The sequence below is a fragment of the Meriones unguiculatus genome, chromosome 7, assembly GCF_030254825.1.
Source record: "Meriones unguiculatus strain TT.TT164.6M chromosome 7, Bangor_MerUng_6.1, whole genome shotgun sequence".
Lineage (NCBI taxonomy): Eukaryota > Metazoa > Chordata > Mammalia > Rodentia > Muridae > Meriones > Meriones unguiculatus.
In genome coordinates, this window is record NC_083355.1 from 42,582,444 (window position 1) to 42,596,937 (window position 14,494).

Genomic DNA, 14,494 nt, shown 5'->3' on the forward strand with positions numbered 1-14,494 from the left:
CTCCACTTTAGAAAAGGGCACTGGATCTCACTATAGATGGTTATGAGCCACCATGTGTTTGCTGGGGATTGAACTCAGGACCTTTGGAAGAACAGTCAGTGCTCTTAACCTCTGAGCCATCTCTCCAGCCCAATTAATTGTTTTTTTTTTTTTTTTTTTTTTTTTTTTACTTATGATTCTGATATTTATTTATTTTGGTGTTGGATAAATGCATATTCAAAATATATATTCAATACTGAGAGTGTAAATTTTAATATGAAGCTTTAGAACTTTCATGCCTATTCTGACTGTATGAAAAGAAGTTCATTGCATGTATAGACTTTGGGTCTGGTGTGTGTGTGTGTGTGTGTGTGTGCGTGTGCGTGTGCGTGTGCGTGCTGCATACAGGGAGGTCATAGGACAACTTGGGGCTTTGTCGGTTCTTCTTTCACCAGGTGGAACCAGGGGTTGTGCTCAGGTGGCAGTCGTGGCAGTAAGTGCCTTTATCAGCGGAGCTCTCCAGCTTCTTTTGTTTGCTTTATTTTGTTCTAAATGCTATGATTTCTGCACTGCCTGTGATAATCAAAATAGGCATATTCACTTAAGGCATATCTGTAAGCCGGGCCTGGTGGCGCACGCCTTTGATCCCAGCGCTTGGGAGGCAGAGGCAGGTGGATCTCTTGGGAGTTCAAGGCCAGCCTGGCGTACACAAAGAGTTCCAGGACAGCCAAGGATACACAGAGAAACCCTGTTTCACTAAATATATATATATATAATATATATATATGTATGTATTTCTAACAGTTTTAAAATGTGCTGTTTACTAGATGCTGTAGTAGGGTACAGAAATAAGTCACACCTGATAGCCCGGGTTGATAGTTGGATAGGATAGGGATGTAGTGATAAAAACAGTGGAAGGGGCAGGTTGTTATAGGGGTCTGTATTGTGCATTATAGCATATTTTATAGCATTTCTGAATTCTCATATTGCCAGTGGCAAGCCCTTGCCCACTAGTTGTGGCAATAATATTTATTTCCAAACTTGCCAGATTTTATCTCGGGATCAAAAACATGATCCCCATGAGAAACATGTTTGTATAGTGCACGTTAAGGTGACAAGTAGAATGTGCGAAGGATGGCTGTAGTACAGGTGAAGAAGAGTTAAGGGCCGTTCCGGAAGAATGACTCCTGAGAGAGTGAGATTGCTCCCTTTTCACCTAGCAGGGTTTTTCTGCATAGCCTAGGCTGACCCAAAGTTCCTTTTCTGCTGAAGATTCCCCAGTGCTGAGATTATAGGGATACACTACTACTCCCAACTCTAATTTATACCCCCAACTCTGTTCCTTTTTTTAAATTAAATTAATAGTTTTTGTGTGTGTGTGGTGTATGTATATTTGTGTATATGTGTGTTATGTGTGTTCTTAGATGGTAGTCAAGAGGTAAGGCTTAGGGGTTGTGCTATATCCCTCATTCTTTGAAGTTCTGTTTGGTCTATTTCTATTTTTTATTTTTAACTTAAATTTTTTTTTTTTAATTTTTTGTTTTTTGGGTTTTTTGAAACAGGGTTTCTCTGTGTAGCCTTAGCTGTCCTGGAACTCACTCTGTAGAGCAGGCTGGCCTCAAACTCGGAGATCTGCTCTTGAGTGCTGGGATTAAAGGTGTGGGCCACCCACCCCCTGGCTTGTTCTATTTCTAAATGTGAAATGAGAACAGGAGTGTGATGAAGTCTGATTTGTGGGAGCCAGTTTTTCTCCTCCTACTGTGGACTCGGTGATCAAACTGAGGTTGTCAGTCGTGTGTGGTAAGCACTTCCTGCCGCTGTGCGCTCTCACTGTCTCTCCCATAGCTTTTAACCGGAAAAAAGGGTTCTCTTGGAGCACGCTGTTTGTTGATAGGAAGGAGGTGTGGTGGAGTCTAATTGTTTTTGCTGTTTAGTGTCTCAGTTTATGGAGGCTCTATCGTACATGTTTTTGTAATTTTCATGACAGCGAAAAGGGGCACTGGCTCTTGAACTTTCTCTACTTGGCCAAGTTCATAAAAGGTAAGGAGGTACAAATCTTCAGTATGCCTTGAAAAAAAAGAGAACTATTTCAGTCATGGCAAGCAATTTTTCTATGTTGAATTATAGCATTTTTTGTTTTGTTTTTTTGAGATAGGGTCTCCTGTAGCCTTGGCTGGCCTTGCACTTGATATATAGCTGAGGAGGATTTGAACTTGGCCTCCTGCCTCAGCCTGGTGGTAGCTGGGATAGCAAGTGCACACCATTATGCTGGGCCAGTGATTTGGTTTCGGTTACCATGTGGAATTTTAGAGATTAGCCGACCTTTGCCTCCTGAGTGCTGAAGTTAAAGAAGTGTATCACCACACCCAGAAGTAGTTAGTTGATTTGTTTATTGCACAGGTTCATACTGGGATATATGATAGGTTTTTTTTTTTTTTTTGTTTTTTTGGTTCATCTGTTTGTGATATTTGGATCATTTCAGCTTTTATGTGAACATACTAACCTTTCTGAAGCTTTCTACATTAGAAATTTTGGAATTGGTTTTGATTCTTTTTAATTTCCTCATCTATATACAGTAGATCATGAACTCATATATTTCTTAAGTATGTTTCATATTTATTAGCAATTGTAACTTTTTGTTTTGTTTTGTTTTTCGAGAGAGGGGTTCTTTGTGTAACAGCCCTGGCTGTCTTGGACTGGCTTTGTAGACCAGGCTGGCTTCTGCCCGCTGCTTCCTCTTCCTCTCAAAGGAGGGTGGTCTCAGAGCTGAGCCAACATCAACAGTGATCTCTTCACTTCTCCCCAGCAGAGCTTACTGCTATTTTTTTTTTCCCTTTCATTACCTAAATGGTACAAACCCTACCTCTTGTATGGTTGGGCCACAGACAGACCTGAGTTGCTAAGCAGATAGATAGGAAGCTCAGCGAAAACTCCACCCTCATCAGGATGGGACAGAAAGGCACTCTTATGTTTCTAGATTGCTGAATTGATATAAGAAGCAGTATACTTTATGTAGGAAACTTAGAAGATTAGTTTAAGTGACTGGACTATTTTGAGTTAAGTGCTTTTGAGATATTGGAGAGTTAAACTGATTTATAGTAACTTGAATTTTCTATTTAGCAGATAAATGGACTACTCATTTGTTTGTCTCATGCTGATAGTACTTTTCTAAAGCCTTAGTATTGTTAATGCTTAATGATTTTTTTCTTGTTAATTAATTTATTAATTTCATTAGTTCACTTTTGAGAGTTGCGTCTTTCTCCACCATGTGTTTCCTGGGAATAATAATTAGGTTGTTAGGCTTGTCAGCAGCATCTTTACCAACTGAGCCATTTTGATGGCTACTGAGGCTATTATTTTAAATTATATTTATTTATTTGTGCATGGGGTTGTATGTACGCGTGAGTGCATGCATTTCGTGGATGATCAGAATGAATTCTCTCTCTGATGTACCCAGGGAAGGAACTCAGGTCATCAGGCATGTTGGTAGGTGCCGCTATCCTCCAGGCTGGACAGCCAAAATGGCCTTAAGCTCTGATAATCAAAATAATATAAACATTTGATTCTCAGTTAGTGGAGCTGATGAATGTGAAAAAAAATCCTTCACTATAGGAAGTAAGAAAGGCCAAGCTATTTTAAGACAGTTCTCATTTAGAGAACTTCAAAATTAACAGTATATTTGTGAAAAGACCAGTGAAAAGAGTACAGATCTAAAGGATGTGTGTATGTGTGTGTGTGTGGGAGAGAGGAAGCAGCCGTGATTGGGTAGTGGTAGTGGTGTTGCACATGCCATACTAAATGTGTAAAGGTCGGAAGACAGCTTTGTGGAGTTGGTTCTCTTCATCCATCCTTATGTGTGTTCTGAGGGTCAAACTCAGTTTCCAAGCTTATGTAGCAAATATTTTTATCCTCTGTACCATCTCACTGGCTCATGATAATAAATTAAAAAAATGTGTGTGTATTTGTGTGCGTGTATGTGTGTTTGTGTCCTTGTACATTGATGTTTTGCCTGCATGCATGTCTGTGCGAATGACAGATCCTCTGGAACTTGATCTGCAGACCATTGTGAGCTCCTATGTGGCTGCTGGGAACTGAACTTGAGTTTTCTGGATGAGCAGCCAGTGTTCTCAACCACTGAGCCATCTCTCCAGCCCTTAAAAAATAAATATTTTTAATTTAATAATCATACATGCATATGATGTGTTGATCATTTTTTTTTTTTTTACCATTTCTTCTACTCTAGTTTCTCCCCATTTCTCTCACAGCTTCATGTATGTGCTTGCTCTTTTATATTTAATGCCTACTGAGTCCATTTAGTTCTGTATGGCTTTACATGGATATAAAGACCATTTCCTGAAGCATTGGGTAGCCTCTCTAGGCTGCATTGCTGGAGAAAACCTTCACTTTTTAGAGCCATCAGTTGCCAGTAGCTCCTCAAATAGGCACGGGAATTCATACACTCCTCCCAAGTCTATGTTGGGATTTTGGTTGGTTTGATTATTCAGGCTCTTGTGCAGATCATTTGGCTACTGTGAGTTCATTTGTGCAGTGGAACTGTGATGTCTAGCAAATCCTGATTCACTATAGACATTGCATCTGGCTCTTAATAATCTTTCTGCCCTGCTCCTCCATGGTGATCCCTTTGAAGAATGGGGTGTTAAATTGATGTCTTATTTAGAGTTGAGCATTCCATAGTCTCATCTCTGCATGTTGACCAGTTGTGAGTCTCTATTAATCACCATCTAGTGCAAAAAGAAGCTTCTCTGATGAGGTTTGAGAGAGGCACTAACCTTTAGAAAGCTCTGGTCAAGCAAAGGTTGGGGAGAGGCTATTTTGGCAATCTTGGTGTGTAGTCAGGAATTCTCAAGTGGCCTGGCTGGCCAGTGGTGGGGTAGGCAAGGCCACCTATGTGTGGTAGAAGGCTCTAGAGTCCTAAGATGGCAGGCCAGGTGATTGAAGTTACCTGTGTCCCATGACATCTTTTAAAGTTGGGTTCCCCCTTGCTGGCAGAAGCTATATATTGAATTTAATTACTACCTTTCTCTCTCTAAAAATATTTATTTTTCTTTACATTTTTGTGTACGTGTGTGAGTACATGTAAATGTATACCGCTTGTGTTAAGGCAGGCCAGAAGAAGCATTGGATCCTCCGGAAATGGAGTTAAACAGTGGTTGTGAGTCATCCCACTTGGGTCCTGGGAACCGAACTCGGGTCTTGTGGGAGAGCAGGAAGTACTCTCAATTCCTCAACCGTATCTACAGCTTCTCCATGTCTATAGTGTGAATTAATTTGGTGTCTGTTAATTAAATTAGAATGATTCCTTGGCTTTTTGAACCTTTTTTGACATTTTGCTGAGTCTGGGATAGTTTGGTGATAATTGCCATTTTGACCAAAATTTCTGTGAGGTTTTCAAATTTATTAGTTTAGATTGTAGATATCAAAATAGAATGTAATAGAGTAAGGTTTAGGTATCTCTTTTGATCTTAAACAGGTAAAAATGCCTAGGATACTTAATTTGACTTAAAAAGAAATCTCTCCATACCCACTGCAATCACTGCCTGATAATCTTTTGTTGTTTAAAGTTACTATGGCTGCTGGGTGATGGTGACTCATGCCTTTAATCCCAGCAGAGGCAGGGGGATCTCTGGGAGTTCAAGGCCAGTTCAGGACAGCCAGAGCTACACAGAAAAACCCTGGGGGGGGTGGGGGAGAGAGTTACTTGCCCATAGTTATACAAGGGTTTTGTTTTGTTTTGCTTTTTGAGGCAGGGTCTTACTGTCTAGATTTGGATGGCCTGAACTAACTACGTGGACCAGGCTGTTCTCAGATCACACAGTTCTAAGGGTCAGATGCCCTCTTCTGACCTCTTTGGGCACAGGCATGCTTGTGGTGCATGTACGTACATCAGGCAAAATGCACTTACACTTAAAACTTAGAAAATAAACTTTTTAAAAGGAGATCGGCTTAGAAGTCATATAAAGGGCATAGAAAGAATTGGATGGCTCTTTTCCTTCATAGAAGGTTAATGAAATGTGAAAGATTTTTTTTTTTAATTCCTGAAATTCATTTAAAAGAAAATAGCTGACATTTGTTATAATGTTTAACTATGGTATAGAAGGAGTTTGCGCTTACATGTGGAAGCTCATTTAACTCTTCTAAGTACTGTACAAAGTAGGTTATTTTGTTTTATAATTTAAGGAAAAGAGACAGCTTATGAACTCACAGTTTATGAATACTGTTGGGATTTATGTCCAGCCAGTTTTATTCCAGAACCCAGGTCCTTATGGTTCTGAATTTTGACATCCGTTTTTTAAGCATTAGATAATTGTGATAGAAAGGAATTGGTAGCAGCACCACCAAGAAATATACTGTCCTTTTTCTAAGTTTATTTATGGAAGGAGTCAAATAATAACAGCCATATTTAATGGTGTTAATCAGGTATATTACATTTATGGGAAATTAGTTGTTTATTTTAAAATCAAACCTTTTCTGCATTTTTCTTTTCTAATTTTAATTCATGTGTGTCTCTGTATGGTTCCTGTTTTGTTTTTTAGGATTTATTTATTTATTATGTATAGTATTCTGTCTGCATGTACACCTGCATGTCAGAAGAGGGCACCATATCTTATTATAGATGGTCGTGAGCCACCATGTGGTTGCTGGGAATTGAACTCAGGACCTCTGGAAGAGCAGCCAGTGCTCTTGACCTCTGAGCCATCTCGCCACCCCTGATTCCTGTTTTTTTTTTTTTTTTTTAAACGAAACAAAACAAAACCAAGTACATTTTGTGCTATTAAGAGTGTGTGTGTATGTGTGTGGGGTGTTAATTTTTATTTTGTTACTTTTTAAATTACGTGTATATATGTATATATGTGTGTGGGGTGTGTGTGTATGCACCTGTGTGCATACCAGAAGAGGCTGTCAGGTCCCCAAAGATAAGATTAAGGCAGTTGTAAGTTGCCCATCATGGATACTAGGAATCTGTGCAGGTCCTCTGAAAGAGTAGTGCATGTACTTAATTAGTGAGCTATCTCTCTAGTACTTTATTTTGTTTATTAAGAATATGCCTCAGGGGGTCTGGCAAGATGGATCAGTGGTTAAGAACACTGGCTGTTCTCCTAGAGGACCTGGGTTTAGTTCCTAGGTAGTTCCCATGGTAGCTTTAAAAATGTCTGTAACTCCATTTTCAGGGGATCTGACATCCTTACACATACACACATGTAGGCAAAACACCAGTGCACATAAAATACAAATAAATTATTAAAAAAAACCCCAGACAAACCTGGGCATGGTGGCGCACGCCTTTAGTTAATCCCAGCACCCAGGGAAGCAGAGGCAGGTGGATTCCTGTGGGTTCTAGTCCAGGACAGCCAAGGCTACAGAGATAAACATAGCTTAATGGTAGCCCTGGCCGGCCTCAAACTTACAGAGATCTGCCTGCCACTGCCTCCCAGTTGCTGGGATTATAGGTCTGTGCCACCACATCTAATGGGTTTTCATGTATGTTTTTCAGTCTGTTAATTGTTTCTTCAGTTAGCTTTTTCAAAATTGGGTAATTTAAGTTTTAAAGGTACAGCTAACATTTAAATGGACTGTGTTGTAGAATGCTTTGCTTTTAAAGTGCCACAGGTGATTATGATGAGGCCTAGGAACTAATGCGGTAGAAAACTGCACTGTTTTCTAACATTCTAGCCCTAATATAATTTTGTAGATGATGGCTGTAAATGATCTTTTAATTATTGTTAATTATTGTTAATTCTTTTTTCTTTATTTTCTTAGTTGATGCCAGCGTGGCCTCACTCATGCAGATGAGCCAAGCCTTGGGATAGCAGTACAAAATTAGACTCAGATAGCCGACTGCCCAGCAGGATGCCATCTACTAACAGGGCAGGCAGCCTAAAGGACCCTGAAATTGCAGAGCTCTTCTTCAAAGAAGACCCGGAGAAGCTCTTCACAGACCTCAGAGAAATCGGCCATGGCAGCTTTGGAGCAGTATATTTTGTGAGTTAAAGACTTGATGTCAGTGATGTTAGAGTGAAAAGTGTTGAAGAGATTAGGAATTTGCTGAGTAGGAAAACAAACCCTGCTCTCTCACTGCTTTTTACACCACATGTGTCAAACATGCACTATGCAAGCAATGACTTTTTTCGGCTGATGTCACTTGGATGTTCTCTAATTCAGTTCTGTTTCAAAACTACCTACATATACTGTCATCTAGGTCCAGTCCTATAAAAATGGCTCCCACTTTGAGATGCCAGGTGAAAGCTGCAAGCTGTACTTCCATTAACTATGGAATTGGGATCCTCCAACCTTTTCCTTGGGTGTAATTAAGTTTTTAAAGCATTAAGTGAAATCTGTTTAAGATTTTATTTTAAATAACACTCAGTGATCTATAGACTGAGGCCTAGTATGGTGTTTGGAACAGGTGCTTCTGTCCACATGGAGTTAAGGTCTGTCATTTTCTCGGCCATTGGATGTGTGTTCTCATCTTCCTCACAGAGCCCACGTTCTTTGAGGTTGTTACTTATTACATAAGGTGTTTATTAAGTTATTGGCTATTGGTGATTAGTTTGACCTTCAGCTGCTTTTCTTTCTCCAAGGTAAGAGTTGGGTGTGTAATACTAGTTCCAGTTCTCTGGCACAGGATTGTTTTCCCTGAGAACCATCCTTCCTTCCAATCCTGTGATTATCTAGGCACTTTCCTCAAAACACCTTAGGTGTGGGTAAAGGAGGTTTGCTATAAATATAAAAGGCTCTTTATTCATGTAGTTGTTCTGGAGGTTGCTTGTAACCAAGGACAAAATTCCAAATATTTTACCAAGATAAGAGTTTAGGAAATAAAAATATACCTCCCTAAATATATCTTTTGGCAAGATTTGTGTTAGTTATCCTGTAACAGGAATGCCATCCTTGGCAGACTGTCGGTTTATTAGAATAGATAGTCTTGATTTGTTGTTTTACTGGAGTCCCCATAGCCTCGCATAGCCTGCTTGCTGTTATCTTTCTCAGAGGCTGCAGGGCCCTCATTCTGTAATGCCGAATGCTATATTAAGGCCATTCTATTGAGTTTTCCTGTTTTTGTGTGGTGGCTCTTGTGTTTGTGGACATGAATAATTTGTATGTTTTGTTCCCTCGTCCTTTTCTCTTTTATTAGTTCGTTTTGTAGACTAAAATTATTGAACCTTCTGAGGGAAAAGACAAGTGTAAAACTTCCCTATACAGCTTTCATCTGTCCTAGAATTTCTTTTCTCATACTTGAAACTGAAGTATGAGACTGAACCTTCTAATGTAATGTCTTAGCTAAATAAATACTTCCTATGTTTTGTGGCCACAATTTTTGTAATTTGAGGTGTGGTAACGATGCTAGTGTACATTTTACTTTCCTTCTTTACAATTTCACAAATAGCAATACCGCTCTTTCTGTAGATTTTTTGAGCATCAACATAACTTGTTGTTGTGCTCATGCTCTTTTTCATGAATTTATGTGTACAGTGTACGTGCAGATGTCCATGCAGGCCAGAAGAGGACATCAGATCCTCTGGAACTAGAATTCTGCTTGGTTGTAAGCCATTTGATATGGGTGCTGGGAACCAACCTGAGTTTTACAAGAGCAGTAAAACTCTTATCCATGTATTTATCTCTCCAATCCCCAAGTTATAATTTTCATTATCACATTTTTCTTTTTCTTTCTTTTGGTTTCTCTGTGTATCAAGCGCTGGCTGTCCTGGACTCAATTTGTAGATCAGGTCAGCCTTGAACTCACAGAGATCCACCTGCCTCTGCCTCCCGGAGTGCTTGGACTAAAAGTGTGCGCTACCACGCCCAGCTTCACATTTTTCTTTTTCTGTTGTGTGTATGAGTGTATGTATGTGTGCAGTGCATGTTTTTAATTGTGTGTGGATATGGGTGTCCTCAGCATGCTGGGAATCATTGTAGATCACTCTTCTTCATTATTTTTCTATGCAGGGTTTACCCAGAGCTCACTTTTCATGGCAATTCTTGTTAGCCAGCTTGTCCCAGCAATCCTGCCTCCTTTCAGGGTTGGAATTATAGGTGGACCATTAAATCTACCCGGTATCGTATTGGCTTTCTAGGGATCCATACTCTGTTCTTCCCTCCATGCCTTATAATTTCTCATGTTGTAGGCGATATGACCAGTGAGCCATCTTCCCAACCCTATTGTTACTTTGTTGTTGACAGGATTTCTCCGTGTAGCCCTGGCTGCCCTGGAACTTTGAGTATAGATCAGGCTGGCCTGGAACTGGAGATCTGCCTGCTTTTGTCTCTCAAATGCTCAAAGCATGAACTACCATGCTTGGCTTATTTTCATATTTGTTTCTTGAAGGAAACATTTTCCTCTTTGGCATGTCAGGATTGCTCTTATCTCATGCCTCTTATATTTTGGTGCTGTTATTATGTAAATTAATTATTATTTGGCCATAAGGGCTTAAACCATGAAAAGTCAGCAAGATGCTACTAAGTCACTTATGGTGGGGAGAGAATGTATCATAGATTTGCTGGACAAAAGAATGATTTGTGTCCCAGCCAGATGGAATATGTTAGTAAGAATGGCATGCGATTTCAGATTTTTAAAAAAATCCAGGTAAGAAAGAGAGGAGGAAGACAGAATCATCATAGGTTAGAAAAACCAAGGTTCAGAGCCTACACTTTAGTTCAAAGTATTTAACCAGTTGATATAAATGGTCATTCCTTGGAATATTGTATTTTGAGCACCAAGTCGGCTTTTAGTTTTGAGTATGTATCCTAGGAGTGTAATTGCAAATAACCTATGGCAGTTCTGTGTTTAACATACCGAGGAATAATCTGATGGCAAGTACAACAGCTACTGTTTCCATTCCCACCAGCAGTAAAGACATTTTTTTTTTTAATCTTTGTGACAATGCCTGTTATTCTGATATTTTGATTATATCTATCCTTACTGTTGTGGAGTGTTTTTTTTTTTTTTAAGATTTATTTATTACATATACAATGTTCTGTCTGCATATACACCTGCACACCAGAAGACAGCATTGGATCTCATTATTGATGGTTGTGAACCACCATGTGGTTCCTAGGAATTGAACTCAGGACCTCTGGAAGAGCAGCCAGTGCTCTTAACCCTTGAGCCATCTCTCCAGGCCCTTTGTGGAGTGGTTTTAATCTCATTTTCCTAATAACCACTAATATTGAACATGTTTTGGTTTGTTTAGGCAGGGTCTTTCTTTGTAGCCCTGGCTTTCCTGTAGCTCACGGTATGGATCAGGATGGTTTTAAACCATTACTTATCTGTTTTTGCTATTTTTGTTGTTGTTTTAAAGGTGTATTAGGAGGCAGACACTTTTAATATTAGCACTCAAGAGTAGGAGGCAAATGAATCTCTGACTCTGGGTCAGCCTGATCTACGTAGAGAGTTCCAGGACAGCCTGGGCTGCATAATGAGACCTTATCTCTAATTAAGAAAATGAATATTAGAAATATTTGAATTAAAATAAAAGATGTTCAACATCATTAGTCTTGAACTTTGAAATATTTTGTTAAAAGTACATTGTGTCTTAGAGAAGGTGAATAAAGGAAATAAGAGTGATAGTAAAGATGTATACCATCTTTACTAGAGTAAAGCCAGCCATGATCATAAATACCTGGTCTCAAAACAAGACAAAATATGTATTATGGAGTGTTTTTCCAATATCAAGTCCTGAGTTAATACTTTATCATGATAATTCTTTTTATATCTCACAAAATTCAGGCTAAGCGTACTTTTTTTTATGTTTATTTTGTTGGAGAAGGGCCATGGAAGTCAGAGGACAACTTGCAGGAGTCTGTTCTCTCTTTCCATTAGGTGTGGGTCTCAGGGATGGAATCCAGGTCACCATCCATACTTCGTAGCAAATGACTTACCTACTGAGTCATATCGACATCCCTGTGTCCTATAAAAGTTAGTTTAATTTCAGAGTCTTTCTGTTTGTATTTATAAATTGGTATGTAACTTAATCAGTTTTAGTTGTAGGGTCATACTGCTTTCTTACGAGACAACTTGTCTTCCCTTTTACATACTGAAAGATACCCACCCCCAACCCTATGTGTGGATATGTTCAGGTGCATCTTTATGTGTAAAGACCGGAGGACTACCTCAGGAGTAGTCCACCTTGTTTTGCTTTATTTATTTTTATTTTCTGTGTATGCATTTATGTATACTGCATATGTGACTGGGACCTGCGGAGGCCAGAAGAGGTGTGGCTCTCATGGAATTGAGGTTACAGATGGTTGTCAGCCGCCATTATGGATGCTGAGAATTGAACCTGTTTCCTGCAAAGAGCAGTCAGCACTCTTCACCACTGCCGCCTACCTATGCAACCCTTGTGTTGTTGTTTTATAAATTAAAGAAATGTATATTTAAAAAATATTTTCTAAAAAAAAATGTATGCTTTAGAGAGAGAGACAGACACAGAGATACCTTTATGTAGATGTCTGCAGAAGCCAGAAGATTGCATTATATTCCTGGAACTGTAGTTACAAGTATTTGCGTGCCACTTAATATTGGTGCTGGGAACTGAACCACAGTCCCAAGCACTCTTAACCACCAAGCTGTCTTTCTAGCTCCCTAACCCTAACCATATTCCCTTTACATAGTGACTTTTGTATGTGACAAGAGCAGCTAAATGCTACTTAACAAAAGTCCCTAATTCAATAGTTCTTAGTTGTTATTAGATCTTTAGACTCTCGTTTGATTTCTTTTGTACATCTTCCCTATTTCTTCTTCCACTAAGGGTAATTTTGATGTTTTCTGAACTAGTTCCAAGCACCTTTATTTATTCTCAAAAAAATAACGTCTCAGATTCAATCTACTGGTTTCAGTTTCACAGTGGTTCTCTCTTTGTTTCTTTTTAAGGCACGAGATGTACGCACTAATGAAGTGGTGGCCATCAAGAAAATGTCTTATAGTGGAAAGCAGTCTACTGAGGTAGGCTAATTATGTACATGTGTTTGGCATGTTAGGAAACATACTTTTTTTTTTTTTTTCCCCTGAAACAAGGTTCCTCTGTATAATAAACCTGGCTGTCCTGGACTCACTTTGTAGACCAGGCTCGTCTTGAACTCACAGAGATCCACCTGCCTCTGCCTCCAAAGGTGTGCACCACCATTGCTCTGCAAAACATACTATTTTTATGTGTAAAAGTATATAATCATAAATTTATCCGTGGATTTCTCTTTTCATCCTTTCATTCTCTCTTTTTTAAAAATCTTTTTAATTACGATACTCAATTCCAGGTTTCTTTGCTATTTTCATGCACACTTAATTTGGTTGATTTCTCTCCTTCCCTTTATCTTCTTGCTCTGGTTGGTTCTTACCCTTCCAGTCCATTTGTACCCTTCTATCCTAGAATTCCCCACTCCCTTCTTCAGAGCCTTTTTGTTTCCTGACTTCTGCCCACACTTACATTGACTCATCTTTCACAAATGAGTGAGACTCCTTTAGCTGTTAAGAGCCATAAACTAACATGAGTGACATACTCAAAACCTCCTGATTTGGATCTTCGGCATCTAATTTTTTAAGTTGTAGTTTAGTAAATTATTCTGTGTTTACCTTGGTTTCTGATTACTAAATTAAGGTATATGTGATAGTAAATTAATAGGACATAACCTTTTAAAAACAATTTAGAAAATGTTTCAAGGCTGTCTTAAATTTTACCCAAAGGTAATACACAATAATTTGAAGAAGCAGAAGGAGAAGTAAATGCTTTAGCTGCCAGTATCTTATTTCTGTGTAATTATAAGGTTGTAAAATCTACTTCGGAAATCTAGGATTCTGAGGGTCTTTCATTTTAAAAACTGACAGTTTTTAGCTGTGGTAAAGTACTTACTTATAACAGAATTTTACGATCTGAAACCATCTTTAAGAGGGCTCAGTTGTGTCAAATACTTGCATGTAGTACAACCATTACCAGCACTCTTGTCTAGAGTTCTTTGGATTTTGGGACAGTGGACATGTACTCATAAGATTTGGCTTAGTGGTAAAGTAGTTGACATCCATTCACATGGGCAGACTATGGGGTCAGTTCCTAGTACCACCAAAACAACAGTAATTTTTGTTTTTAAACACCCAGCCCTAGCATCCACTGTTTCTCATGAAGTGAACTACTGGATGCACTGTCAAGCATATCCAGTCTTTGACACTGTGGCACAATGTTGTCATCGAAAAAGTTTATGCTGAAGAACTGTGCGACTGAGTTTTTAAATACTTGCAAAAAAAAAAAAAAAAAGATGTTTTAAGTAAGTTTTCAGTTTTGTGTTAGACTGCATTTCATAGCTATTTTCAGCTATGAGTCACCCCATGAAGCCTGTAGGGCTGCGAATTGGATATGTTCAGTAGTTGTCCTTTTGTCTTTATGTCACAGTCTTCTCAGTGTTCATACATAGTATCACGTGTCCAAATTTTCTTCCCTTTTAAGAGACTGAGAAATATTACATTGTCTGTGTGTTTGTTTTTTGAGACAGGGTTTTTCTGTGTAGTCTT

At 38.9% G+C, this 14,494-nt stretch overlaps 1 protein-coding gene across 4 annotated transcripts in view; it reads left to right on the plus strand.

Annotated features, from left to right (window-relative positions):
• Positions 1 to 14,494, plus strand: part of Taok1 (TAO kinase 1) — a 78,301-nt gene that overhangs the window by 10,627 nt on the left and 53,180 nt on the right. For all 4 annotated transcript variants that reach the window (XM_021652690.2, XM_060387251.1, XM_021652688.2 and 1 more), the window contains 2 exons: positions 7,759 to 7,980; positions 12,869 to 12,940. In XM_021652690.2, the coding sequence (XP_021508365.1) occupies positions 7,849 to 7,980; positions 12,869 to 12,940 (204 nt within the window). In that variant the 5' untranslated portion in view covers positions 7,759 to 7,848. The remainder of the gene's footprint in view (positions 1 to 7,758; positions 7,981 to 12,868; positions 12,941 to 14,494) is intronic.